The 23799-nt window shown below is 42.2% G+C and overlaps 14 protein-coding genes and 2 non-coding genes across 19 annotated transcripts; 9 read left to right on the top strand and 7 right to left on the bottom strand.

Annotated features, from left to right (window-relative positions):
- Nucleotides 1-992, bottom strand: LOC111601347 (mediator of RNA polymerase II transcription subunit 7). Its single transcript, XM_023317879.2, has 2 exons — nt 536-992; nt 1-469 (listed from the first exon to the last, which is right to left on the bottom strand). The coding sequence occupies exons 1-2, from the start codon at nt 863-865 to the stop codon at nt 137-139; spliced, it is 663 nt and encodes a 220-aa protein (XP_023173647.1). The 5' UTR covers nt 866-992; the 3' UTR covers nt 1-136.
- A 188-nt stretch (nt 993-1180) lies between these two features.
- Nucleotides 1181-2420, bottom strand: LOC111601305 (nucleoporin Nup37). Its single transcript, XM_023317821.2, has 3 exons — nt 2175-2420; nt 1708-2116; nt 1181-1652 (listed from the first exon to the last, which is right to left on the bottom strand). Exons 1-3 carry the CDS (start codon nt 2316-2318, stop codon nt 1237-1239), a joined length of 969 nt encoding a protein of 322 aa, XP_023173589.1. The 5' UTR covers nt 2319-2420; the 3' UTR covers nt 1181-1236.
- A 74-nt stretch (nt 2421-2494) lies between these two features.
- On the top strand, nt 2495-5398 carry LOC111601304 (60S ribosomal protein L3). Its single transcript, XM_023317819.2, has 6 exons — nt 2495-2581; nt 2848-3040; nt 3235-3403; nt 3890-4028; nt 4328-4717; nt 4905-5398. The coding sequence occupies exons 1-6, from the start codon at nt 2579-2581 to the stop codon at nt 5253-5255; spliced, it is 1245 nt and encodes a 414-aa protein (XP_023173587.2). The 5' UTR covers nt 2495-2578; the 3' UTR covers nt 5256-5398.
- LOC111601377 lies at nt 3081-3162 on the top strand. The gene has a single exon (XR_002751546.1). It is a non-coding gene; the product is annotated as a small nucleolar RNA U43 (small nucleolar RNA).
- Nucleotides 3478-3553, top strand: LOC111601378. Its single transcript, XR_002751547.1, has one exon. It is a non-coding gene; the product is annotated as a small nucleolar RNA U83 (small nucleolar RNA).
- A 260-nt stretch (nt 5399-5658) lies between the features above and the next one.
- LOC115483689 (venom allergen 5-like) lies at nt 5659-6606 on the bottom strand. The gene is made up of 2 exons (XM_030225722.1): nt 6454-6606; nt 5659-6398 (listed from the first exon to the last, which is right to left on the bottom strand). The coding sequence occupies exons 1-2, from the start codon at nt 6559-6561 to the stop codon at nt 5724-5726; spliced, it is 783 nt and encodes a 260-aa protein (XP_030081582.1). The 5' UTR covers nt 6562-6606; the 3' UTR covers nt 5659-5723.
- Nucleotides 6607-6865: 259 nt separating this feature from the next.
- LOC111601303 (venom allergen 5-like) lies at nt 6866-7825 on the top strand. Its single transcript, XM_030225737.1, has 2 exons — nt 6866-7025; nt 7082-7825. Exons 1-2 carry the CDS (start codon nt 6903-6905, stop codon nt 7754-7756), a joined length of 798 nt encoding a protein of 265 aa, XP_030081597.1. The 5' UTR covers nt 6866-6902; the 3' UTR covers nt 7757-7825.
- Nucleotides 7826-8510: 685 nt separating this feature from the next.
- On the top strand, nt 8511-9510 carry LOC115483694 (venom allergen 5-like). The gene is made up of 2 exons (XM_030225733.1): nt 8511-8666; nt 8722-9510. Exons 1-2 carry the CDS (start codon nt 8559-8561, stop codon nt 9394-9396), a joined length of 783 nt encoding a protein of 260 aa, XP_030081593.1. The 5' UTR covers nt 8511-8558; the 3' UTR covers nt 9397-9510.
- Nucleotides 9511-10150: 640 nt separating this feature from the next.
- LOC111601369 (venom allergen 5) lies at nt 10151-11149 on the top strand. Its single transcript, XM_023317907.2, has 2 exons — nt 10151-10307; nt 10363-11149. The coding sequence occupies exons 1-2, from the start codon at nt 10200-10202 to the stop codon at nt 11035-11037; spliced, it is 783 nt and encodes a 260-aa protein (XP_023173675.1). The 5' UTR covers nt 10151-10199; the 3' UTR covers nt 11038-11149.
- Nucleotides 11150-11239: 90 nt separating this feature from the next.
- LOC111601366 (protein arginine methyltransferase NDUFAF7 homolog, mitochondrial) lies at nt 11240-12809 on the top strand. The gene is made up of 2 exons (XM_023317900.2): nt 11240-11720; nt 11802-12809. The coding sequence occupies exons 1-2, from the start codon at nt 11394-11396 to the stop codon at nt 12783-12785; spliced, it is 1311 nt and encodes a 436-aa protein (XP_023173668.2). The 5' UTR covers nt 11240-11393; the 3' UTR covers nt 12786-12809.
- An 11-nt stretch (nt 12810-12820) lies between these two features.
- On the bottom strand, nt 12821-15248 carry LOC111601365 (GRIP and coiled-coil domain-containing protein 1). Its single transcript, XM_023317899.2, has 3 exons — nt 14973-15248; nt 13098-14907; nt 12821-13041 (listed from the first exon to the last, which is right to left on the bottom strand). The coding sequence occupies exons 1-3, from the start codon at nt 15052-15054 to the stop codon at nt 12861-12863; spliced, it is 2073 nt and encodes a 690-aa protein (XP_023173667.2). The 5' UTR covers nt 15055-15248; the 3' UTR covers nt 12821-12860.
- A 126-nt stretch (nt 15249-15374) lies between these two features.
- On the bottom strand, nt 15375-16881 carry LOC111601368 (dnaJ homolog subfamily C member 17). Its single transcript, XM_023317906.2, has one exon. It carries the CDS (start codon nt 16787-16789, stop codon nt 15884-15886), a length of 906 nt encoding a protein of 301 aa, XP_023173674.1. The 5' UTR covers nt 16790-16881; the 3' UTR covers nt 15375-15883.
- A 194-nt stretch (nt 16882-17075) lies between these two features.
- On the top strand, nt 17076-17705 carry LOC111601371 (DPH3 homolog). The gene is made up of 3 exons (XM_023317909.2): nt 17076-17300; nt 17358-17432; nt 17501-17705. The coding sequence occupies exons 1-3, from the start codon at nt 17193-17195 to the stop codon at nt 17576-17578; spliced, it is 261 nt and encodes an 86-aa protein (XP_023173677.1). The 5' UTR covers nt 17076-17192; the 3' UTR covers nt 17579-17705.
- Nucleotides 17706-17944: 239 nt separating this feature from the next.
- LOC111601367 (arfaptin-2) lies at nt 17945-20110 on the bottom strand. Of its 4 annotated transcripts, none has more exons than XM_023317904.2 (6): nt 19860-20108; nt 19327-19564; nt 18743-19262; nt 18508-18676; nt 18344-18451; nt 17945-18285 (listed from the first exon to the last, which is right to left on the bottom strand). In XM_023317904.2, exons 2-6 carry the CDS (start codon nt 19544-19546, stop codon nt 18241-18243), a joined length of 1062 nt encoding a protein of 353 aa, XP_023173672.2. In that variant the 5' UTR covers nt 19547-19564; nt 19860-20108; the 3' UTR covers nt 17945-18240. The 4 variants fall into 4 exon arrangements, with proteins under 4 accessions (XP_023173672.2, XP_023173671.2, XP_023173670.2 ...); XM_023317903.2 differs by having other exon boundaries at nt 19327-19681; nt 19860-20107; XM_023317902.2 differs by having other exon boundaries at nt 19327-19733; nt 19860-20107.
- A 16-nt stretch (nt 20111-20126) lies between these two features.
- LOC111601370 lies at nt 20127-21383 on the top strand. Its single transcript, XM_030225774.1, has 2 exons — nt 20127-20675; nt 20728-21383. Exons 1-2 carry the CDS (start codon nt 20500-20502, stop codon nt 21050-21052), a joined length of 501 nt encoding a protein of 166 aa, XP_030081634.1. The 5' UTR covers nt 20127-20499; the 3' UTR covers nt 21053-21383.
- Nucleotides 21384-21926: 543 nt separating this feature from the next.
- LOC111601361 (chitobiosyldiphosphodolichol beta-mannosyltransferase) lies at nt 21927-23763 on the bottom strand. Its single transcript, XM_023317896.2, has 3 exons — nt 22997-23763; nt 22256-22825; nt 21927-22196 (listed from the first exon to the last, which is right to left on the bottom strand). Exons 1-3 carry the CDS (start codon nt 23557-23559, stop codon nt 21977-21979), a joined length of 1353 nt encoding a protein of 450 aa, XP_023173664.1. The 5' UTR covers nt 23560-23763; the 3' UTR covers nt 21927-21976.
- Between the last annotated feature and the right edge of the window lie 36 nt (nt 23764-23799).

Below are 23799 nucleotides of genomic sequence, written 5' to 3' on the forward strand. Positions count from 1 at the left end.
CAATATAAAATTTAAAAATGTATTTCTATTAGCAAATAATTTACATATATATATGTCATCTACGCCTAGGCAGATGCAGGTTAACAAAGTGTCTCTGCTGCATTTCTGTAAAAGTTCGCGTATTATAGTCAATGTATCAGTCAATGGAATCCACCAATTTGCACATCATGCGATCATGCTGATAGCTTGGATCATTTTTGGCAGCAGCATTCGATTCGAGGGGATCTACTTCCATTTTAATCTTCGCACCACCATGCTCATCATCATCATAGAGTGTTGGCAATGCTGCAAAGGCACTATTAACAATTTCACGAACACGCTCCAAGTGTTTTTGAAAACGTGTAGCCGTTTCAACGCGCTGCCTCTTTTGCATTTCCATCATTACGCGCAGAGTTTCGCGGGCTTGATGCGGTCGAAACTCATTCAGAAGATGATGCATATTGACAAAGAGCAGACTGAGGTCATCAATCTGTAGTAATAAAAAATTGTTTATATTTAATGTTTTATTTGCAATATATATTTTTCATTCACTTACTTTTTCTGTGCGCCTCGGACTATCGGGATTTAGTATCAAAAAGTCAATTAGATCCAAAAAGTTAACGAGCAGCGAGTGATTCAGTTTCTTGAGCTCCTTGCGACGATCAAAGTGTATGGGTATCAGACGCTTGATATTCTGTGACTCTAGAGAGCGTATCATCTCGTCGTTGTTGTACTGTATACCAAACATGCTGTAAACTTCATGCTGAGACGGCGGTGGAGGTGGACGCGGTGCTCGATTTCTCCTAATGTTTTCCTCTGTGTAGTTGCTGATGTAACGCTCCGGTGGCATGGGTAAACTGGATACCTGTGTTTCAGCAGTGGACATCTTAAGCTTTCAGTTTTATAGCCGGGTTGCAATTTTCGTGATTTGTGTTTATTTGGTCGCCCACAAAGTAAATACTTTAAAGCCAGTGTGACCATTAGACCAAACAGTTCAAATACCAAAAGAAACAAAAAATACGAGATGGCTAAATTTGATAAAGAAATGCAGTTTATTTTTATTCAAAAATAATATATTATTAACAGCATTTTATTACGTGATTCTAAGTTTTAAAAAAATGTACAATTTCTTCAGATGCAGAGCAAATCTATGGATAACGCTAACGCAACAAAATAAGTACATTGATGTCAGTGTGACCATAATAAAAGAGATATGCAAATAAAAAATGTCACTATTTGAACATGAACATTTTGTAATTATTTTATTTGTACCTTCCAAAAACATAATCTCCTATCAGACGCAGCGCTGATGTAAGGTAAGCGCTGATGCCATGCCAAACCACCGTATGTTTTTAAAGGCGATTCAATAAGCGGTACCGTGGACTTAGCCACAAACACTTTCAACGTAAGATCCGGTCGTCCAATGGTGGCCATTGCAATCTCTGTGCTGCCTGGAGCGAAGCGTACAATACGGCCGCCATCTTCGTGGACCTGCTTTATGTCAGCGGGTACAAACGGACGGCTCAAATCCCAGGTGACAATATCGCCACCAGCCAAGGCTGTGACAAAAAGCCGGTTGTTATTTGCCCAATCGGCGGACATGAGTGGAAATTTGGGTGATTCGACGGAAACGACTGTTTGCTTGCTGCGCACATTATACAAATGCACAATGCCTAAAATCAAAAGTTTTAACAGTAGTTGTAGTTCAAACTAATAGGTATGCCTTACCACGTTTCTCGGCTACGAGGACCTTGTTTGGATCCTCTGGATGGCTTTTAATAGACATGCCCGCCGAAGAGAGACAAAATGTGATTACGTTCTCGAAATTCGCCCCGATATTCCAAAACTTGCATGTAAAATCATCGCTGACCGAAGCAAGTAACTCGCCATCGCAAACCCAAGCAATGCCATTGATATAGCTGCTGTGTCCACGAAGGCATTGTACGTTGGTCACGTCATTTAGATTTGTGTGAAAAAGTGTCAAATTACATTTTCCAATAGAGGCGCAAACGGAAACTTTATTTGGAGTGCAGTTAAGCGAGGTATCCGGGGAGAAGGCAATCGTGTGACAGCGCGCATCCTCATCGGGTATCTCCATATCTTGTACATGATTCCATACAAACGCGCCGCTCTCCTCCTAACAATAAAAATATAACTTTATTTAAATACTCTCTTATTTTAGCTTTTTTACTTGCCGGCAGACCAATTAATATCAAGGACAGATGTTTTTGTTGGGCTACGCAGATTAAGTTATACGCAAAATCGTTTTCACATATTTCAAAGCAACTGATGGGCTCACTCAACATTATACTGTGGTCAGGTTCCGTTATTGTTCTCATTTTTATTAACTTTTATTACAAATTATTAAATAATGCAACAAATTACCGGCGCCAATTATTTTACGTAAGTGTTGGTTAATTTCACTTTAATTTGCCGCGAGTTGGCAGGAGCAGCTAAACACAACTTTGAAATCAGAGCCAACCACACTAGTTTTTTTTTGTATGGTTGCCAACACTGATTATAGCAAGCGTAGCCGACTTCGCGTTTCGAATATTCATTTCCTTTCTTTCTATTTCAGCGTCTGAATTGAACGGACGTCATGGTAAGTGCAGCTGCAGAACTGTGAAAACTAACACAAATATATACACTAAAAAAGATTAGTTTTGTAATTTAGTTATGAAAAAGTATTGAAATATAATGTAAGCCGAGTGAAAATCAATTTGTTTGCAAAAAATATTTTGTCTTTAAATATTGGACACGTGTATTTAAAACATGCGTGAGCATACCTAACCTCAAAGAAAATATAAAGAGAAATGGAAGTACATATGCAATCATTAAGAAAAATGCTATTGCTTATCTTATTTACAGTCTCATCGAAAATTTTCTGCTCCTCGCCATGGCTCGATGGCCTTCTACCCCAAGAAGCGCTCATGCCGTCATCGTGGCAAGGTTAAGGCTTTCCCCAAGGATGATGCCACCAAGCCAGTGCATCTAACTTGCTTCATCGGCTACAAAGCCGGTATGACGCATATTGTGCGCGAGGCCGATCGTCCTGGATCAAGTAAGTTAAAAGAATATTTATTTTGTGTAGTAAATTTTCCATGATGAGGAACAGTTAAAATTTTATGGTTAGAACACATATGATCAACCGTGATTATCAATTAACTAGGGCGGACTGATTCAAATATAATAAATATTAATATTTGATTGACATCTACGTGCTTAAACTCGGTTTTTCGTTATCTTGTATTATAGAGATCAACAAGAAGGAGGTCGTTGAGGCTGTCACCATTTTGGAGACTCCACCAATGATTGCTGTAGGTGCTGTTGGATACATTGAGACTCCATTTGGCTTGCGCGCTTTGGTCAATGTATGGGCTCAGCATTTGTCTGAGGAGTGTCGTCGTCGCTTCTACAAGAACTGGTATGTATATAAATGCCAGACGCCATTTTTTTTATCTCTGCACACGTGGTTACAATTTGGAGGTTCTTTGCTATTGTATGATGAGAATATGGTATCTGAATGACTTTGTCGAAAACTTTATTACCATACTGCTGCCTTCCTTCTGAACACAGTTGCAAAGTAATTTTACTTGGAGCTGCGTGTGCGATGCATATTTCTTAGTTTGACTCTTACTAACTTGAATGAAAATCATAAAGTTCTTGGATCAGTTCGCTGAGAGAGCTTTTTAAATCTATACAAGTCGTGTGAGCTGCATTTGGATATTGTGTCCAATTGATGAGTGAACACGTCATGGAAGATTGTCATCTCCGCTCGCTATTTTTTAATAAGCGATGAGGTGTGCTTCCCGTTTTGTCTCTCGCCCCTCACAGACTTGATACAGCGTTCGACTGATTGACTCGACACGGCACTGTATTAATTCGCAACTCCAAACTTCGTTCCAATCAGGTACAAGAGCGAGAAAAAGAAGGCTTTCACCAAGGCTAGCAAGAAGTGGACCGATGATTTGGGCAAGAAGAGCATCGAAAACGATTTCCGTAAGATGCTGCGTTACTGCAAGGTCATCCGTGTTATTGCCCACTCGCAGGTAAATATAGTAACAATCTAAACTTTAAATGCACGACGTCCTTGGTCTTGTTGTGCCGACTGTGCTTCACAGCCGGTCGGTGCGCCTGGCCTAAAAAGTATTCGCGCTGTGCCTTATTAATACACAGTTTATGGATACAACGTCGTAGATCAAATTGCCCTTCGGGTGGCGATGCTTGATATATTCCAGTAACGGTGCGCAGCCGTTCAGGCGATGAACGCACGGTTAAACCATATCACGCACAGTCCATGCATATATTACAATTTTATTTTAACAATTGTACTTATTTTTTTATACAGATTCGTCTGATTAAGCAACGCCAAAAGAAGGCACACATCATGGAGATCCAACTGAATGGTGGCTCCATCGAGGATAAGGTCAAATGGGTGCGTGAACATCTTGAGAAACCCATCCAGGTCAGCAATGTGTTTGGCCAGGATGAGATGGTTGATTGTGTGGGCGTGACCAAGGGTAAGGGTTTCAAGGGTGTCACCTCGCGTTGGCACACCAAAAAACTACCCCGCAAGACGCACAAGGGTCTACGCAAGGTTGCCTGTATCGGTGCCTGGCATCCGTCTCGTGTGTCCACAACTGTGGCACGTGCTGGCCAGAAGGGCTATCATCATCGTACCGAGATTAACAAGAAGATCTACCGCATCGGTGCTGGCATTCATACTCAAGACGGCAAGGTAAGAAATTCACATTTTAAATTAAAAATATTCCTTTCAATGATGATAAAAACCATTAAATAACGACATCGAAAAACAAAAAGCTTGATAAGCCATGATATCTATAATGATAGGACTGATAACATTTTCAATACTAATTACTGTGCTTTAAAAGTATATTTGTCTAATGTACATCTTGTAATTGTAGGTTATCAAGAACAATGCTTCCACGGAGTACGATTTAACCGACAAAAGCATTACCCCCATGGGTGGTTTCCCCCACTATGGTGAAGTCAACAATGACTTTGTCATGATTAAGGGCTGCTGCATCGGTTCCAAGAAGCGCGTCATCACTCTGCGCAAGTCTTTGTTGCGCCACACCAAACGTTCGGCGCTGGAACAGATTAAGCTGAAGTTCATTGACACCTCGTCCAAGATGGGTCATGGTCGTTTCCAGACACCAGCCGACAAGTTGGCCTTCATGGGTCCCCTCAAGAAGGATCGCCTCAAGGAAGAGGCAGCTGCTACCACCGCTGCTGCTGCTGCCACCACCGCCTAAACGGTGGCCCGTCTTTTGTATCGTTCTATCAATACAAAATCCGATTGCTTGATGTTTTATCTTGGCTTCTACCGCCTTTGTTGCGGTAAAGTTGGTTCAATAAACAAAATGTGGCTTTGAATAAGCTAACTGAAAAATATAACTTGTTTGATTCTTGTCTGGTAATAGAAGCTAGTCCTGATATTACTTCCATCCATTTTTCTGAGGTCTAATCTGATAAATATTGAGTAAAACTTATTCATACATAAGTTGTTACATTCTTCACTGAACTAAAAAATTGAGTGGGAAGTATTCTGGTAGTTAATAGAAAATAGCTCAGATAAATGTTAATTGGTGAGTGTATATAATTATTAGCAATCTTCAATTAATATTCATCGTACTTTTCACTTTTGTGCACCTATTTATTGATTAACTATAAAATATGCAACTGTCGATATAATCCAATTATGTAAATAATGTTATTTATCCTTAGAACACCTTGATATCGGGGACAACCTTCTCATTGTCGTAGATTTCCTTGGCATAACAGAGATTGGGATAGTCGAAGGCAGCACCGTATCGGTTCTTGCAGCCGGAGGTGGCTTTGTCGCCGGGTGTGTAGACGGGCTGGCCAATCACGTTGGTAGTGGCAAAGTTGCAGGTAAGTACAAAGTGGTTGTAGTAGTCACGGGTGAAGCGTACAGCGGCACAGCCCAAATGGGTATTCTTCTCCGACACGGCAATAGTGAACTTGGCCACGTTCTTGTTGGGCAACTCTTCTGGGAAGCTGGCCAAAATCTCAGGTGAAGCATTGGCACGCTGGGCAAACCAGTTCTCGATCTGCTCCTTAATGATTTCCGCATCGGTATACTCAGACTCGGCACCGCTGTAGCTGAAAATAGCATTGTTCTGGCCAGCGTAAGCGAAGCGTTCTGTACTGCGACACTTGTCAGGAAGGGACTGACAAGTCTTAACATTGAAAAGAGCCAAATGGGTCAGTTCCTCACACCAGGTCATCTTGGCCATGCGCGTTGCCTTGGGTAAGCCTTCAATAGCGCCTCCAGCAACAGTGTTCCGTAGCTCATTGAACAGGGTCAGAATCAGCTTCTCGTGGGGTTGGATGTTTACCTCTCTCACATCCTTGGGGCAGTTCTCACTAAAGTTCTGCAGGATGTTTGCGTTTATAATGGTTAGTTGTTGGATAGGATTAGTCACTTACTCCTTTGTTGTTGCAGGCAATGTGCTTGTCCAGACAGGTGGGCAAGGCACAGTAGTCAATGGAGGCGGCGAGGCCAACTAGGACAGTCAACAAAAGGAATGCTTTCATTGTGATCAACTGTTCACACTTAACTGATGCCTAATCAGCGAAGCAGTGGCGTATTTATAGCCCCGTGAACAAATGTTACCACGGCTTGGAACACATATTCCAAGAATCACAGTACATCCATGAACATTTGTTTGAAACTTCTGGTTTGTATTATAACAAAGTTTAGTTGAAACTCTGTTTATCCAAATCCATTTGCACATCTGTGTGCTAATCCATTAGCGTATTGACTCACTCCTTTGAATTGGCAACACCTGCGGCAGCTAATGAAGCTCAAAGGGGTATAAATTGGGCTACTTTTGTATTCATACTTCAGTTGCAAGCAGACAGCCAACAAATACAAGATGTTCTCTAAAGTCTGCAGTTTCCTACTGCTGATCACAGCCTTGGTAGGCCTTGTCGCCTCCGTTGACTACTGTGCCTTGCCCACCTGTCTGGACAAGCACATTGCCTGCAACAACAAAGGAGTAAGTGACTAATCATATCCAGCAAAGAAACCATTAAAAACGCAAACATCCTGCAGAACTTTAGTGAGAACTGCCCCAAGGATGTGAGAGAGGTAAACATCCAACCCCACGAGAAGCTGATTCTGACCCTGTTCAATGAGCTACGGAACACTGTTGCTGGAGGCGCTATTGAAGGCTTACCCAAGGCAACGCGCATGGCCAAGATGACCTGGTGTGAGGAACTGACCCATTTGGCTCTTTTCAATGTTAAGACTTGTCAGTCCCTTCCTGACAAGTGTCGCAGTACAGAACGCTTCGCTTACGCTGGCCAGAACAATGCTATTTTCAGCTACAGCGGTGCCGAGTCTGAGTATACCGATGCGGAAATCATTAAGGAGCAGATCGAGAACTGGTTTGCCCAGCGTGCCAATGCTTCACCTGAGATTTTGGCCAGCTTCCCAGAAGAGTTGCCCAACAAGAACGTGGCCAAGTTCACTATTGCCGTGTCGGAGAAGAATACCCATTTGGGCTGTGCCGCTGTACGCTTCACCCGTGACTACTACAACCACTTTGTACTTACCTGCAACTTTGCCACTACCAACGTGATTGGCCAGCCCGTCTACACACCCGGCGACAAAGCCACCTCCGGCTGCAAGAACCGATACGGTGCTGCCTTCGACTATCCCAATCTCTGTTATGCCAAGGAAATCTACGACAATGAGAAGGTTGTCCCCGATATCAAGGTGTTTTAAGGAAAGGGGAAAAGTGAAAATGATTATTTGCTGACTGACCATTTTAAGATGTAATACAATCACTTGACTTGCATAATAAAATAAAACTTTTAATGATTTCGCATTCCAATCAACTATCTCGAACTTTTGTTAAATTATTTAAGCCAATCTAAGAGCCAATTAGAAAATATGGAATCCATGAGGAGGCGTATAATTAGTTGCTAATAGACATTATTTGCAAGACGTATTAAGCGACATATAAAACGCATTTAAGTAATAGACGAATTTGAAGATAGCGCATTTGCTTTTTCGGACCTAACGACTTTTCATACAAGCAGCTGATTAATATTTGAAATAAGTTGGCAGCTCCAACGTAAGCAAAGATGTTACGAGAGGTTTTGCGAATCGGCAGCAGACGCTAGTACAGCTATAAATCTGTTCGCCGTCCTAGCCAGCCTGCTGCGTCTAGCGATGTGGAGTTGGAGCAAAATCAAAAGCCAAAGCAGACATCTGTTACACATGCAATAGTAACTTAACTAGCTAACAGCTAGCTGCCAAGAATCATGCCACGGGTGTTACGAATTCAAAAATGTGAGTCAGTACCATAATGGATAAAAACACAGATGTGCAAATGGATTTGGATAAACAGAGTTTCAACTAAACTTTGTTATAATACAAACCAGAAGTTTCAAACAAATGTTCATGGATGTACTGTGATTCTTGGAATATGTGTTCCAAGCCGTGGTAACATTTGTTCACGGGGCTATAAATACGCCACTGCTTCGCTGATTAGGCATCAGTTAAGTGTGAACAGTTGATCACAATGAAAGCATTCCTTTTGTTGACTGTCCTAGTTGGCCTCGCCGCCTCCATTGACTACTGTGCCTTGCCCACCTGTCTGGACAAGCACATTGCCTGCAACAACAAAGGAGTAAGTGACTAATCCTATCCAACAACTAACCATTATAAACGCAAACATCCTGCAGAACTTTAGTGAGAACTGCCCCAAGGATGTGAGAGAGGTAAACATCCAACCCCACGAGAAGCTGATTCTGACCCTGTTCAATGAGCTACGGAACACTGTTGCTGGAGGCGCTATTGAAGGCTTACCCAAGGCAACGCGCATGGCCAAGATGACCTGGTGTGAGGAACTGACCCATTTGGCTCTTTTCAATGTTAAGACTTGTCAGTCCCTTCCTGACAAGTGTCGCAGTACAGAACGCTTCGCTTACGCTGGCCAGAACAATGCTATTTTCAGCTACAGCGGTGCCGAGTCTGAGTATACCGATGCGGAAATCATTAAGGAGCAGATTGAGAACTGGTTTGCTCAGCGTGCCAATGCTTCACCTGAGATTTTGGCCAGCTTCCCAGAAGAGTTGCCCAACAAGAACGTGGCCAAGTTCACTATTGCCGTGTCGGAGAAAAATACCCATTTGGGCTGTGCCGCTGTACGCTTCACCCGTGACTACTACAACCACTTTGTACTTACCTGCAACTTTGCCACTACCAACGTGATTGGCCAGCCCGTCTACACACCCGGCGACAAAGCCACCTCCGGCTGCAAGAACCGATACGGTGCTGCCTTCGACTATCCCAATCTCTGTTATGCCAAGGAAATCTACGACAATGAGAAGGTTGTCCCCGATATCAAGGTGTTTTAAGGAAAGGGGGAAAAGTGAAAATGATTATTTGCTGACTGACCATTTTAAGATGTAATACAAACACTTGACTTGCATAATAAAATAAAACTTTTAATGATTTCGCATTCCAATCAACTGTCTCGAACTTTTGTTAAATTATTTAAGCCAATCTAAGAGCCAATTAGAAAATATGGAATCCATGAGGAGGCGTATAATTAGTTGCTAATAGACATTATTTGCAAGACGTATTAAGCGACATATAAAACGCATTTAAGTAATAGACGAATTTGAAGATAGCGCATTTGCTTTTTCGGACCTAACGACTTTTCATACAAGCAGCTGATTAATATTTGAAATAAGTTGGCAGCTCCAACGTAAGCAAAGATGTTACGAGAGGTTTTGCGAATCGGCAGCAGACGCTAGTACAGCTATAAATCTGTTCGCCGTCCTAGCCAGCCTGCTGCGTCTAGCGATGTGGAGTTGGAGCAAAATCAAAAGCCAAAGCAGACATCTGTTACACATGCAATAGTAACTTAACTAGCTAACAGCTAGCTGCCAAGAATCATGCCACGGGTGTTACGAATTCAAAAATGTGAGTCAGTACCATAATGGATAAAAACACAGATGTGCAAATGGATTTGGATAAACAGAGTTTCAACTAAACTTTGTTATAATACAAACCAGAAGTTTCAAACAAATGTTCATGGATGTACTGTGATTCTTGGAATATGTGTTCCAAGCCGTGGTAACATTTGTTCACGGGGCTATAAATACGCCACTGCTTCGCTGATTAGGCATCAGTTAAGTGTGAACAGTTGATCACAATGAAAGCATTCCTTTTGTTGACTGTCCTAGTTGGCCTCGCCGCCTCCATTGACTACTGTGCCTTGCCCACCTGTCTGGACAAGCACATTGCCTGCAACAACAAAGGAGTAAGTGACTAATCCTATCCAACAACTAACCATTATAAACGCAAACATCCTGCAGAACTTTAGTGAGAACTGCCCCAAGGATGTGAGAGAGGTAAACATCCAACCCCACGAGAAGCTGATTCTGACCCTGTTCAATGAGCTACGGAACACTGTTGCTGGAGGCGCTATTGAAGGCTTACCCAAGGCAACGCGCATGGCCAAGATGACCTGGTGTGAGGAACTGACCCATTTGGCTCTTTTCAATGTTAAGACTTGTCAGTCCCTTCCTGACAAGTGTCGCAGTACAGAACGCTTCGCTTACGCTGGCCAGAACAATGCTATTTTCAGCTACAGCGGTGCCGAGTCTGAGTATACCGATGCGGAAATCATTAAGGAGCAGATCGAGAACTGGTTTGCCCAGCGTGCCAATGCTTCACCTGAGATTTTGGCCAGCTTCCCAGAAGAGTTGCCCAACAAGAACGTGGCCAAGTTCACTATTGCCGTGTCGGAGAAGAATACCCATTTGGGCTGTGCCGCTGTACGCTTCACCCGTGACTACTACAACCACTTTGTACTTACCTGCAACTTTGCCACTACCAACGTGATTGGCCAGCCCGTCTACACACCCGGCGACAAAGCCACCTCCGGCTGCAAGAACCGATACGGTGCTGCCTTCGACTATCCCAATCTCTGTTATGCCAAGGAAATCTACGACAACGAGAAGGTTGTCCCTGACATCAAGGTGTTTTAAGGAAAGGGGAAAAGTGTGAATGAATATTTGATAATTGACCGTTTTAAGATGTAATACAAACCCTTGACATGTATAATAAAATAAAAAGTTAAAGATTTCTCGTTCCAATCAACTGCCCCGAATATTTGTTAATTTGGTTAAACCAATCTAAGTGACATTTAAATAAAATAGAAGCATTGGGAGGTGTTAGATGCTAATAGACAGTATTTTCAAGATGCTTTAAGTAACATAAAACATTCATTTAAAATATGAATCTGAAAACGGCGCATTCTATCAGTTTTTTCGGAGTTAACGACTTTTCATACAAGCAGCTGATTAATATTTGAAATAAGTTGGCAGCTCCAACGTAAGCAAAGATGTTACGAGAGGTTTTGCGAATCGGCAGCAGACGCTGGTACAGCTATAAATCTGTTCGCCGTCCTGGCCAGCCTGCGGTGTCTAGCAATGTGGAGTTGGAGCAAAACCAAAAGCCAAAGCAGACATCTGATACACATGCAAAAAGTAATGGTAACCTAACTAAGCAGCTAGCTGCCAAGATTCAAGCCACGGGTCCCATCACCGTTGCTGAGTACATGCGGGAGGTGCTGACGAATCCACATGGCGGTTACTACATGAATCGGGATGTTTTTGGTCGAGCGGGTGACTTTATAACATCTCCAGAAATATCACAGATTTTTGGGGAGGTGAGTTCTGAGCGCACCTAACTGATGTTAGGTGTAATAAATAACTGTATAACAGATTTATAATAATTCAACTCAATGTAGCTCGTTGGCGTCTGGTTGATGAATGAATGGCAGAAGCTAGGTAGTCCGTCGCCATTTCAGTTGATTGAATTAGGACCAGGACGCGGCACACTGGCGCGTGATGTCCTTAAAGTGATATCCAAATTCAAGAGTGGCGCACAGTTCAGCATGCATATGGTCGAGATCAGTCCGTATCTGAGCCAAGCGCAGGCGCAGCGTTTCTGCTACAAGTACGAGATCTTACCAGAGGAGGAGCAGTTACAGCACTACCAAACTGGCACCACGGCTACGGGCACGCAGGTGTTTTGGCATCGCCGGTTGGAGGATGTGCCAGTTGGGTTTTCTCTGGTATTAGCGCACGAGTTCTTTGATGCGTTACCTGTGCACAAGCTTCAGTTGATCAACGGCAAGTGGCAGGAAGTGCTCATCGATGTGGACATAAACTCAACGACGGCTGATTTCCGATATGTTATGTCCAAGGCTCAAACACCTGTGTCAAATTTGTTTAAGCCGTTGCCGCAGGAACAGCGCAGCAGTCTAGAATACTCGCTGGAGGCGGAACGACATGTGGGACTCCTGGCAGAGCGGCTGGAGCAGCATGGTGGTATTGCTTTAATCATGGACTACGGTCACTTTGGCGACAAAACAGACACATTTCGCGGATTCAAGCAGCATGCCTTGCATGAGCCGCTGCTTGCACCAGGAACGGCAGATCTCACAGCCGATGTCGACTTTAGGCATTTAAAGCACGTAGCGGAGACGCGTGCCCACATTCACTGCTGTGGGCCAGTACAGCAGGGTGACTTTATGAGAAGCATGCAGGGCGAAGTGCGTCTGGAGCAGCTGCTGATGCATGCTTTGCCCGAGAACCAGAGTATCATACGCTCCGGCTATGAGATGTTGACCGATGCAAAGCAAATGGGCAGCCGATTTAAATTTCTTGCCATGTTCCCCGGCGTACTGGCTGCCCACCTGAACAAATATCCCGTGGCTGGCTTTGGATAACACACATCTTTAGTATTTAATATATAAATATTATATTCTATACATGATCTATTTTAATAATGTTTCGTATGAATTCTACTTCTTTTGGAATGCTGCATTAATTGTCTGCATCTCGTTGCTGGTGAATTGAAGGACAGCACTAATGGCGTTCAGCATGTGACGCTTATCTTCCGCATCCCGGGTGACAATGAAGCTAATAACAACGTTCTTCAGATACTCCAAATTAGCGCCTTCACGCGTCTTGCAACGCTCCAATCTAAAGTTGGGCAAGGAAATTAAGTCAATATGGATGTAACTGAAGTGTTGACTCACCTGTCCACCTGCTCCTCGAGCAGTTCAATCTTCTCGTGCATCTCCTGCTGCGCCGTGACCTTATCCTGTATGGCTTTCCTAAGCGTAGACTCTGCTACGTATTTGGATTTGCGTAGCGTTGTAATCTCAATGTCCTTGCGTGCCAGCTCGTTGGCATAGTGCAGCATATGACAGTTCTCGCCCAATGATAGTTTCTTGGGCTTAACCTTCATCTTCGTCTCACGTTCGCCCTCAACCTCTACGCTGTCTGCGTCCGAGGAGTAGGCAAAGGTTTCACTGCTCTCCAGAGGTGACGCGTTTGGCTTGTGGAAGACTTCGAATGAGGTTTGCAGCGTCTTAATCTCCTGCTCCTTCTCGTCGAGCAATTGAAGTGAACGCTGGCGCTGCTTTTGCAGCAGTTGCTCCAGCTCGTTAAGTTTGCAACGCGTCTCATTTTCCAACTCCGCCTTTGCCTCTTGCCACTTTACACGCTCATTCTTGAGCGCTATACGCATCTTGTCGCCCTGCTGTTTCAGTTCTTGCTCGGTTTCGTCTATGTTGCGATTAAGTACCTGTACCTTGTCCTGCAGCGTTTGGATGTGAGTCTGCTGCAACTGAATTTTCTGCTGTAGATGAACCTCCTGCTGCTTACCATTCTCCAGTAATTTCTGTAAGTTTTGCAGCTGTAGCTCACATTGGGCATGGGAATCGATGTTGGCAGCTGCATGGCTGCTGCCCAGTACCTTGCTGAGGTCCATGGGATTAGAAGAGCGCGCATTGGCATTAGTCAGCAACTTTTTGAGGCGCACAATTTCATCCACTAGAACAGCCACATCCTGGTCGCTATCTTTGAGTGGCTGGACGGTGGGTACTGTACGGGTTTGCAGCTGTTCCAGCTCGTGCAGCTGCTGCTTAAGCGCATGGATACTATCCTGATCTTGTTGACGCAAGCGATCGTAGGTACCCACCGAGTTGCTTAGCTCTGCCAGGCGAGATTCCAAATTGGCCACCCTATCCTCGTGCAGAGCCGCCTGCCGTCGGCTCTGCTCTTCGGCGCGCAGAACACGTCGCTGCTCCTGCTTGATCGCTACAGAGTGCTGCTCCTTTAATTGCTGCATCTCCTGACGCACCTGCTGCAGCAACATACTACTGTCAGTCGCAGACGCTGCAGCAGTTGTTTGTTCTGCTTTGGTCTGCAATTGCTTTAGCTGTGCACGCGCCTCCTTTAGCTGAAGTTGCAGCTCACGCAGTCGACTGTTCTCAGCCTCATTACTGGCAAACTGCGTCTTAAAATTGTTCAACTGCATCTCAATGTTCTCTTTAAGGTGACGTTCATCTGCATACAGCTTCTGCAGCTCACGGAGCATAATCATCTGATTGTTGGTTTCCTTTTCGCGATCCTGTCGCTCAATAATCCACTTTGCTTTGACCTCGTCCACGTCGTTTTTGGCACGCTGAGCCTGTTCCTTGGCCTTGGCGTGCAGCTCCTGTATAGTCTGTTCCTTCTGTGCAATCTGTGCGCGCAGCTGCTTCTTATCAGCTTGAAAAGATGCCTCCATCCGCGACTTTTCAGCGGAGAGTGTAGCCAGAGAGTTCATAAGCGTTATGATTTGCGTCTGAAGCTGACCTCTTTCCTCACTGCCAGCGGTTACCTCGCTGCATGTGGACGTGGATCCATCAGCTGCGTCGCCGCTATCTTGGCCAGTAGTTGTGGTTGTTCGAGAATCGACAGCATTTGAATCCTTACCAGACGTAACTTCGGCATGCGCCGCTAAACTTGTCTCCAGTGCTTCCTTCTCTTTGAGCAAGCCTTTGTATGCTGTGACCACGTCTGCAATTTTAATTAATTAGTTACAAACTTGTACTTTACATTTGGCTTATTGCACAACGATTTACCTTTAAGGCGCTTCTCATATCGTGACAATTGTTCCTTCTGCGTGTTCACCACAGCCTCCAGCTCACGCTGTCGCTTATCCATGTTGCATTAGCTCAAATTGCAATCAATTGAGATTTTCACAACTAAATTCTGTAGTTAATTATATCTCTCGTGGCAAACATGAAATCGACGGCGCACTGCGCGATACCCTGCACTTTAATAGGACGGTGTTGCGTTTTGCTATGATTGGTTGGTTGATAAGTGTTTGTATAATTTAATTTCTTAGATAAAATCATTTATAGTCCCCATATTTAAAATATAAAACATGTGTAACTGGGATGGCTATTTATATGCATATACTATAATGGAAATTTAATAAAAAGGGATATATGAAAATACTTATTTTGTTGTAGTATTTTGTAATCATTACATAAAAATTTATATTTTATTTTTTTATTGTAGTTTTTATATCAGCAATAATTATGACTATTTTTGTGTTTATAATAATAGCAATTATAGTGAATTGTACATTTCAGTAAAATTTAATGCAAATCTATCCAAGAGATAGGTATTCAATAGTCTGTCTGTTTTGAATGCGTCAACACTGCTTCTTCTTTTTCATTTATTTGCATTCCCAGTATATCCGTACCACGGCTTTTGTTAACAGCTGTTGTCAGTGCTGCCAAGTTGTATTTTTTTGGTAGCTATGATTACTAAAATTGATTTTAAAACTAGTTTGAACTCGTAAAATATTTTGTTAATAAAATTGAAGTATAAGTAAATCTATCAATCCGTTGCTCATAAAAAAATGATTAATGGAAACTTCTTTTTTTTTAAATTTGTGTGTCACTATCAAGAGCTTTTGACTGAGATGCCAACTTGTTTATTATTAAATACTAAAGCTAAACAAAATCTTCAAATTTTCCAGCGGTTACGTGTCGCTTTCCTCTTTCATCATTTGTTCAATTAACCGTTTGCGCTCCTCTGCCTGTCGAAGCTTGCGCATAACCAAATCCTCGTAATCCCTTACTGTTGTATTGCTCTGGCTCATGGAGCTTACGACTTTTTCTTGTGCTGGCGGATTTACCCACTGAAAGTGTAATGGGTTCGCAGGATTACCTTTCTCATAGGCCAGGACCATGTCGCAAGCTTCTCGTGTCTTCAGCTCCACCATGGCACGACCGCGTATATTTGTGTTCATGACCAGCGCAACTACCTCGCCATATTTCTTAAGGTACTGCATAAGCTGTTCTTGTGTGTAGCCGCCGTTGCTATCATCGGCTTTGCCAGACTTCCATTTAATCTTGATGCGATGTTGAGCGGAGTCAAAGGCGGGCGTTTTCTGACTTTGTTGCTTTTGCTCTATGTAGTTGCGTTTCAGTTGCTCTCGCATTGCCTTTTGTTCCTCTTCTAGTAATTTGGAACCTTCGCGTCGCAAACGATCTATTTGTTCCTGCAACACTTCTTCATCGGTCTTTCGAACTGTGCTGTAGGCTTGTCCTACTTGAAGTTTGTGTAGGGCTGCGCGTTCCCTTTGCTCCAGTTCTTCTTTTAGCTTTTGTCGTTTGCTATCCAGCTGCTTGGTGCGAAGCTCAGCTGCTTTTTTTGCCCTAAGCACTTTGTCGTAAGCGGAACGCGCTGTTGCATCGGTAAGTATCTCTAGTGCCTTGGACAGCTCATGGAAGCGTTCGGCTGCTTGTGGATTATCTGGATTCTTATCCGGATGACAGTCCAGCGCGCGTTTACGATACGCTTTCCGAATCTCTGCCTGCTCGGCTTCAATGGACACGCCGAGCAGGTCGTAGAGATTTAAATCACTATATTTCTTGCTGCACATGGCTCTAATTTAAAAATATAGTTTAAAAACAAATGTTGCAAACGTTTGTGAACTGCTTACAAATCTAGTCGAAATGCTTGCAGATCAGCTGTTCTGAGCGCCCGGTTGGCAGTGCTACGGACGAGTAAACAAAAAGTTTTACGTCCAGAGTGAATAAAAAGACGATTTACCATGGTAGACAAAATTGAGTATTTTCTATACCGATACGAAGTTGTATTGCTCTTGCTCTTATAATATTTTTAGCTTCGAAATATTGATAAACGTTTATTTGTTTACAAGCGTTACAATATCTGCAGATCAGCTGTTAATTGGAACGGGTTGGCAGTACTTCGACCGCAACGTGTATCGCGTTTGTATAATGTGTGAATAATCCAAAAATGCTAGATCTAGGTTACTCAAAACAATGAGCATTTATCACGACGAGGTCGAGATTGAGGATTTCGAATACGACGAGGAGGAGGAAATGTATTATTACCCTTGTCCCTGCGGCGATCGATTTCAAATTTCCAAGGTATGCACCCATATCAAAACTTGTGGCAGTTACTTATAAAAGTTTGTGTCTTGGTAGGAAGAGCTCATAGAAGGAGAGGAAGTAGCTACTTGTCCTAGCTGTTCACTGATTATTAAAATTATATACGATGCGGTAAATAGATTAAAATAATCTTTCAATAACAAAGTTACTAAACTTTTAAATTATATTTAATATGACAGGATATGTTCAAAGCGGAGGAGGATGAAACAGTAGCGCTAAATGAAAAGCTAAGCGATTTAAAGCTGGAGAAAAACTAACTCATTTTTATTGTATAATCAATTCGGTAATTGATAGTTTTTATTTGTATACTTCCGTTTATTGTAAATAATATGTTGACTAGTAAACAATTAGTTTCAATTATACATTACCGCAAATTTTGTTTACAATTTTTGTTGACATACGATTGTTTTTCATGTTTAAATATACATGGCATTAAAAGATATACAAATAAATAAATAATGAACAGAAAATAGGTCCCGCACAGATGGCCTGATAAAATGCAAAGAATATTTCCTGTACTGCTAAATTATAATCAATATAAGTAATCATTATTCGTTAAGCTTAATGTATAAATTATATATTGCACTAAGCGCTCAATTTGAATAAAAATTTAGGAAAACATAAGGAACTAAGTTTAAGTACGAGTTGTGTGTGGAAATGGTTATATAGTTATATGGAAATAAAGTAAATCATTACAAAATAAACTGTCTCGCGTTTCACTTTCTGCTTATGAATTAGGAATTCGACTTAGATGTTAGCTTTTAGATATTGTTAAGAGTCATGTAGCTTTAACAGGGAGAGAGCGAGAGCATGTAATCCTTACTGATATACTTCGACCGGCATATACAGAGGTGTAAAAATGTGTGTTGTATGTGGTACAGAGTTAATACTTTTGCTCGACGTACTGGCATTCCACTGGCTACTGTTCTAGCCATGAGCCTGTGATGTTATTTGGTGATTTAAGCTGTAATTAGTATTTAAATTAAAGGTGTGTCGAGTTACAATTACTAAGTTAAGTTTACCTTTATGTTGAACTGCTTTAATGTGCTCTCCAGTGCCATAGCATTGCCCGAAAAGTAGGCCGCAATAGCATTGTGCAGCAGTATGAGTTGTTTATGCATTACTTTGATCTGCAGGTTGAATAAAATGTATAGGATATATAGCATTTACCGTAATCAATACTTACGCGATTCTCATCAAGAAATTGCATTTTAACGGCAACATCACCGCGCAGTTTTTCGTATTGATCCTTATGATGTGCAAAGCTGCGCTGAGTTTCCTCCAGCGAAGTTGCTGCCTGTGTTAATTCAGGCTTGGTGTTCTCCAAGTCCATGCGATAGGCATCGAATTCAATTCTGCATTTGAAAGAAAGTCAGCTTCAGATAATTCTGATATGAGTTATAGCGTGTTTTGTGGCTTACCTAGCTGTCTCGTATTGTCGTATCGTTAGCAGGGTGTCGTCTATAGTCTTGTTGCACAGTGTATTTACTGACGAAATGAAAAAGTTTAATGCATTTAACAGCAGTTCACCATTTTTAGTTAAATTTCGTTGCGTTTCCGAGTTGCAAATGAACTCCTTTTGTAGCTCGGGATTCTTCTGTGCCAAATCAGCGAAGGCATCAGCTAGCGATTGCTGTGAGGCGACTACATGTTGAAAATGTGAGCTGAACGCATGCGTCAATCGTAAAATGGACAAATATTTGCGTTGGGTTTCACGCAACTGTTCGATCTGTGCCTCTAGTTCCGAGTCGACAGTGCGTTGCGATTTGCCTAGCTTTTCGAGCATTATTTGCCGTGTGCATTTATACGTTGATATGCTCCAATTCTTGAGGCTATCAATTTTCGAGGCGCTTGTTCTTATGAGGCTGCTGCTACCGTCTGCTGAGGTTAGAAAACCATTGTTTGTATGTGGACTTGCTGTGGACATCGGCGTGGTGGGTGCTGAAAACGAGGATCAGAAATGAATTCCATCATTCATTGTTTGTTGCATAGTTAGGTGACGCACCTGAATGATTTCGTAATGGTAAGCTAGTGGACATGCTCAATGGGTTGCCTGTTCCAATACTATGATTGCTGCTGCTGCCGCTTACTCCCATCCCTATTCCGATTCCCATTCCCATCCCTAGACTGCCGCCTTCTGTGCCCGTGTGGACAGCACCGCAGCTATCGTTCATGGATGGTGTGTCTTTAAGCATTTCATGTATGCTGCGCTCCCGTTCCGCCATGCTTTCTGTTACTCGTTGCTTTATCAGTAAAGTAATATAAGTTTATTTCACCAGAAAAATCGTTCAACTGGCTCTTGCGAGAGAGAGAGGCGTAGACGAGTTTTCTTTTGGTTGCGATTAAATCAATATTGCATGCTAATTGGTGCGTTTGAAATGCTTATTTATTAGTTATCCACACCAATTATAGCTAATTGCGAATGCAGCGCATTTGATATTACAATTTAAATTAATTTTGAGCAGAGAAAAACCATAGAATTAAAATGCAGTGTGGCCGATGTGCCGGCTACACAAGAATACCAAATTTTGAGCTTACCACAATTTCTATATTAATGCAGTTTAAATGTTGATACCACTTCGATGCTCAGTTCTTACACTAAACTACACTTCAAGATAATAATTCAGCAAATATTGGCTTGTCACATGAAATTTATTAAAATGTATCTCATTTGAAAAGTATGACAGCAATGTTCTTGAAATGGTTTGGCAGTGCATGTAAGGGATTGATGTGAATGGCAAACAATTTTTATAGAATACAATAGAAGCGCGATGTGACCGAAAAGCCGAGTAAGCGAAAATACCATTTTATCTCCAGTGAAATGCACAGTTGTAGTTGTGTATAAACGCCATGCTTAACATTTCTTTGTACAACCTTTATGCTATCAATACATATATTTTAATATATATCTACGCTTGTGGCTCTGGCTTAGTATGGAAAAATATTTTTGTTCATGTTGGTAGCAGCACTGGTTTTGGTCGATCGGTATGGCAGTCCCTGTAAACGAATAAAGTGAATTACAAACAAAATACTATTTATTTCGGGGGAATTTCAGACAAGTTAAGCGGTACTTCATAAGAGGAGCGAGACATTTATAGAATTGAAAAATAAAAAACTATATATATATATATATATACATATATTTTTAATTGTGATTGAAACAGCATATGTGGCTATCATGATACCAATGCAACTAATTTTTGGCATCGGCTGCGCAATTGTAGCTGCAGCCGCTGTAGTTTATTTCAGTCAAACGTCGCCTCAACGGCCTCACTCGAGAGCAGCCCGACACGATTACGTCGATCGTAATGATAGCAGCTACATAGATAGCAATAACCCGAGGGTTCGCGACAGGTAAGTACTTTACAGTATTGCTATACTTTTTTATATTCTTTTTTTGTCTCAGCCAACCTGGCGACATGTGTTATTTTTGTCATAGGGAAATGACCAAAGAGTCGATGCATGTAATGAACTGTGCCCATGCGCTGTGCAAGCAGTGCTTTGCTTCTTATCGCAAGTGGCGTCGGGATTGTCCGTTTTGCGAGCGAATCGTGATACGTATCGATCTGCCCGGCGAAGCTTGTGCGATCTGCCGTGAGCCCATGAAACTGGATACCATGGATTATTTACCATGTGAGCATGCGCTTCACAAAGTGTGCCTGCAGTTATATAAGAACAACAATTATAAGACTTGTCCTGTTTGCTTGCGCAAACTTGACAATATAAGCTGATTACAATGTAAACTAAAGCAATACTAAATGAAACTGAAAATGGCACAAACTTAGTTATAGCTATAAATATATAATAAGCCTGTCTGCATCTTCATTGGTAAAATCAAAAAATATATAAGAATTAACCCAATTACGAGCTGCAAACTAATCGTGCCACGCTAGTTTGACTACAAGGATATATAGTAGTGTAGAATGTTAATCGTCAAAATATAAGCGGACAGGTTTACTAATATATTAAAGAATTAATTAACAAAAAAGAGATCAATAATTTAAAAAGTGAAACTATTAAACTGAAGAGAGAAATATATAATATTTAGGAGCTTATTATGTCAACAGGTATTCAAATTGGTTTGTTTTAATGAATCTATTTCAAAAACTTTTTGTTTTTAAGATTAGGAAAATAGTCAATAGATGAAAAGCGCTTTTTCCGAGCGTCATTTCAATGATTGCGGCAAGAATTTAATTCATTAATATATATATTACATATAAATATATATAAATTTTATCTGTATTATATATGTCGGAGAGTAGGTATTAGAAATGTATAGGCGCGTGCTGGTAATATGTTTGAAGGTCACACTTCATATATATTGGTGCATCTTCGAGCATTTTCGTAGAAACATAACTGCAACATTTTGTGATTGATTGCCTAAGTTTTGTAGTTTGGTAAAGTCCCGTTTTAGCGGGGCGACAGCGTTCTGTCGCTGTCGCCGAGTGTGGTTCGGTGGAAGACACGCACAAGAATTGTGCTTCTCGAGTCAGTCGTTGTTAAAACTCGACTGCGACCGAAACTCGCTGCGCTAACGAAATGGAAAATAATAGTAATCCGACATATATATTATATAATATTTGAACAATTGTTTAGCTTAAGTACCTTGTAGTGTTCAGAAAATTTTTATTAAAAGCTTTCTCGATTTGTAATGCTTAAAGAAATTTTTCCAGTATAGGTGCCGCGCATTGTAGCCAATTTTCCCGCCAGCGCAAATCCTGGAACTGTTGCAGGCTGCGATTAAAGCGTGAGCGAGTCTCAATGATGCTTGGATTACTAGGAAAGTGCTCGAACCATAGCCGTAGTTGCTCGGCTAGTTCTGAATGATCGTTGAAGACAAAGCCATTCTCGCCGTGCTTCACAAGCTCAGCGAGGCTGAACAGAGAACGGGGGTTTATTTAATGTTTATGGATTGCAATCTTCTACTGTCTCACCACTTAAAATTGTATGCACAGACGGGCAGACCACTGCCAAACATATCCACCACCTTCATGGGCAAATCCAGCCCACTTGTGCTCCAATGCAAAGACACACCTAGGTCTGCACTGGCCAGCAGGCTCGCATAATCGTCAGCATCCAACCAGGGAGTTACAATCGAAACTTTTTGCCACTGGAATTTCGCTATTTGAGCCTCGTATTGCGCTTTTTGTGGACCCTTGCCTGTAATGATGCACAGCAGGGATGGATAGACATGTGGCTCGGCCGTAGCCACACTCTCATAGGACTCCAAGGCTTTCAAGAGTATGCCAAAGTCCTCATCCGGCGTCCAGCTAGTGCTCGAGACGAGTATCGCTTGCCTTTGTGGCTTGTAGAGTACCGTTCCATTGGCTAACTTCTGAGTGAGTGAAGTTGATTCAAGCATGCCCGATTGCTTTAGATCCGCATAACATTGCGGCATAAAGGGCGCATAATCTTTGGAAAGTTTCATGAATAGCTCGTGCTTTTGAGGAAGCTCTATTGGATGGTACTGCGCTGGCGCTCGATCATAGAGCACATGTACGGGTCTGCAAACAAAGATAATTAATAAATAGCTAAGTGAAAATAGAGATCTATATAACTGAAGAATTGTATGGTTTGTATTCATGCATTTACACACACACACACGTCTTTGGTCTATCCCGTTGGCGTACTGTCTACAGCGTCTGAGTTTCCAGACGAGTGCGCCTCTTTCTCACCCAATATTCCAGTTGCGTTGAAGATCCTCCTTCATGGCATTAGTTACACAAAAATGCGTATGAGCTTTGCTGCCAAAATAACGTTCCAGTCGCTTAGTGAGACGGATGAGCCGGTTCTGCTCACCTCCAGCCGTGCCCAACGCCAATATCGTGTAAGTGTAATTATGCCAATCGATGGCTAACTTGGTTCGCGTCACGGCGCAGTACAAATAGCAAACAATCAAGGTGGGTATGCCGGGTGGATTCTGTACAAGCAAGAAATTGGGTCGTCTTATCGAGATTAGGGCGATTAACAGACTTAACGTTTGCCAAATGGCTTTGAAGAGGAGTTGCAATTTCGGTGTTAGATTTGTGATGGGCACCGCGGAAAGTTCGTGTATTTTACACTTGGGTTGTGCCACAGTCAGTGCATCAAGAGGGCGCGTCTCCATATAGCCAATTATGTCCACATTGTAATTATCTTCGAGGAGGCTCTGAGCGTGGTATTGCATACGTGGACTGCGTCCAATATCGCCCAGCACTATGACGCAAGCATTTCGTTTTCTCAATTGCAGTTCCACCATTTCGGTAACTCAGTATTGCCGGCTTCAATTAATTTCCTTTACTCTACTGCAGTTGATATACAGTTAAAATTCATTTGTTAAATCTTTCAATTGTTGTTAACAAGTTAACTCGCCATTGTGGCGGGAGTGCGATATGCGATTGAGAGGCAAATTAATCGATCAAAACGACTGGGTCAACAGCTGTGTGCGCAGTGTGGCCGTATAAGGATTGTATCTATGAAGCTTAACAGCTCTTTTGAG

The sequence above is a fragment of the Drosophila hydei genome, unplaced genomic scaffold (genome assembly GCF_003285905.1).
Source record: "Drosophila hydei strain 15085-1641.00,03,60 unplaced genomic scaffold, DhydRS2 tig00008139-arrow-pilon, whole genome shotgun sequence".
Lineage (NCBI taxonomy): Eukaryota > Metazoa > Arthropoda > Insecta > Diptera > Drosophilidae > Drosophila > Drosophila hydei.

Excerpts from the sequence above, each read along its gene's own strand:
- LOC111601347 (XM_023317879.2), bottom strand. The coding sequence starts at position 865 with ATGTCCACTGCTGAAACACAGGTATCCAGTTTACCCATGCCACCGGAG. Across the intron at positions 470-535 it reads GTCCGAGGCGCACAGAAAAA|ATTGATGACCTCAGTCTGCT; the intron begins GTAAGTGAATGA and ends TTATTACTACAG.
- LOC111601305 (XM_023317821.2), bottom strand. The coding sequence starts at position 2,318 with ATGAGAACAATAACGGAACCTGACCACAGTATAATGTTGAGTGAGCCC. Across the intron at positions 2,117-2,174 it reads TGATATTAATTGGTCTGCCG|GAGGAGAGCGGCGCGTTTGT; the intron begins GCAAGTAAAAAA and ends TTTTATTGTTAG. Across the intron at positions 1,653-1,707 it reads CCTCGTAGCCGAGAAACGTG|GCATTGTGCATTTGTATAAT; the intron begins GTAAGGCATACC and ends TTTTGATTTTAG.
- LOC111601304 (XM_023317819.2), top strand. Across the intron at positions 3,404-3,889 it reads CGTCGCTTCTACAAGAACTG|GTACAAGAGCGAGAAAAAGA; the intron begins GTATGTATATAA and ends CGTTCCAATCAG. Across the intron at positions 4,029-4,327 it reads GTGTTATTGCCCACTCGCAG|ATTCGTCTGATTAAGCAACG; the intron begins GTAAATATAGTA and ends TTTTTTATACAG.
- LOC115483689 (XM_030225722.1), bottom strand. The coding sequence starts at position 6,561 with ATGAAAGCATTCCTTTTGTTGACTGTCCTAGTTGGCCTCGCCGCCTCC. Across the intron at positions 6,399-6,453 it reads TTGCCTGCAACAACAAAGGA|AACTTTAGTGAGAACTGCCC; the intron begins GTAAGTGACTAA and ends AACATCCTGCAG.
- LOC111601303 (XM_030225737.1), top strand. The coding sequence starts at position 6,903 with ATGTTCTCTAAAGTCTGCAGTTTCCTACTGCTGATCACAGCCTTGGTA. Across the intron at positions 7,026-7,081 it reads TTGCCTGCAACAACAAAGGA|AACTTTAGTGAGAACTGCCC; the intron begins GTAAGTGACTAA and ends AACATCCTGCAG.
- LOC115483694 (XM_030225733.1), top strand. The coding sequence starts at position 8,559 with ATGAAAGCATTCCTTTTGTTGACTGTCCTAGTTGGCCTCGCCGCCTCC. Across the intron at positions 8,667-8,721 it reads TTGCCTGCAACAACAAAGGA|AACTTTAGTGAGAACTGCCC; the intron begins GTAAGTGACTAA and ends AACATCCTGCAG.
- LOC111601369 (XM_023317907.2), top strand. The coding sequence starts at position 10,200 with ATGAAAGCATTCCTTTTGTTGACTGTCCTAGTTGGCCTCGCCGCCTCC. Across the intron at positions 10,308-10,362 it reads TTGCCTGCAACAACAAAGGA|AACTTTAGTGAGAACTGCCC; the intron begins GTAAGTGACTAA and ends AACATCCTGCAG.
- LOC111601366 (XM_023317900.2), top strand. The coding sequence starts at position 11,394 with ATGTTACGAGAGGTTTTGCGAATCGGCAGCAGACGCTGGTACAGCTAT. Across the intron at positions 11,721-11,801 it reads TATCACAGATTTTTGGGGAG|CTCGTTGGCGTCTGGTTGAT; the intron begins GTGAGTTCTGAG and ends AACTCAATGTAG.
- LOC111601365 (XM_023317899.2), bottom strand. The coding sequence starts at position 15,054 with ATGGATAAGCGACAGCGTGAGCTGGAGGCTGTGGTGAACACGCAGAAG. Across the intron at positions 14,908-14,972 it reads ATATGAGAAGCGCCTTAAAG|ACGTGGTCACAGCATACAAA; the intron begins GTAAATCGTTGT and ends TTAAAATTGCAG. Across the intron at positions 13,042-13,097 it reads CTCGAGGAGCAGGTGGACAG|ATTGGAGCGTTGCAAGACGC; the intron begins GTGAGTCAACAC and ends GCCCAACTTTAG.
- LOC111601368 (XM_023317906.2), bottom strand. The coding sequence starts at position 16,789 with ATGTGCAGCAAGAAATATAGTGATTTAAATCTCTACGACCTGCTCGGC.
- LOC111601371 (XM_023317909.2), top strand. The coding sequence starts at position 17,193 with ATGAGCATTTATCACGACGAGGTCGAGATTGAGGATTTCGAATACGAC. Across the intron at positions 17,301-17,357 it reads ATCGATTTCAAATTTCCAAG|GAAGAGCTCATAGAAGGAGA; the intron begins GTATGCACCCAT and ends GTGTCTTGGTAG. Across the intron at positions 17,433-17,500 it reads TTAAAATTATATACGATGCG|GATATGTTCAAAGCGGAGGA; the intron begins GTAAATAGATTA and ends TTAATATGACAG.
- LOC111601367 (XM_023317904.2), bottom strand. The coding sequence starts at position 19,546 with ATGGCGGAACGGGAGCGCAGCATACATGAAATGCTTAAAGACACACCA. Across the intron at positions 18,677-18,742 it reads CGACAATACGAGACAGCTAG|AATTGAATTCGATGCCTATC; the intron begins GTAAGCCACAAA and ends TTTCAAATGCAG. Across the intron at positions 18,452-18,507 it reads AATTTCTTGATGAGAATCGC|ATCAAAGTAATGCATAAACA; the intron begins GTAAGTATTGAT and ends TTCAACCTGCAG.
- LOC111601370 (XM_030225774.1), top strand. The coding sequence starts at position 20,500 with ATGATACCAATGCAACTAATTTTTGGCATCGGCTGCGCAATTGTAGCT. Across the intron at positions 20,676-20,727 it reads AACCCGAGGGTTCGCGACAG|CCAACCTGGCGACATGTGTT; the intron begins GTAAGTACTTTA and ends TTTTTGTCTCAG.
- LOC111601361 (XM_023317896.2), bottom strand. The coding sequence starts at position 23,559 with ATGGTGGAACTGCAATTGAGAAAACGAAATGCTTGCGTCATAGTGCTG. Across the intron at positions 22,826-22,996 it reads CAACGCAACTGGAATATTGG|ACCCGTACATGTGCTCTATG; the intron begins GTGAGAAAGAGG and ends CTTTGTTTGCAG. Across the intron at positions 22,197-22,255 it reads TGTGCATACAATTTTAAGTG|CCTCGCTGAGCTTGTGAAGC; the intron begins GTGAGACAGTAG and ends TTCTCTGTTCAG.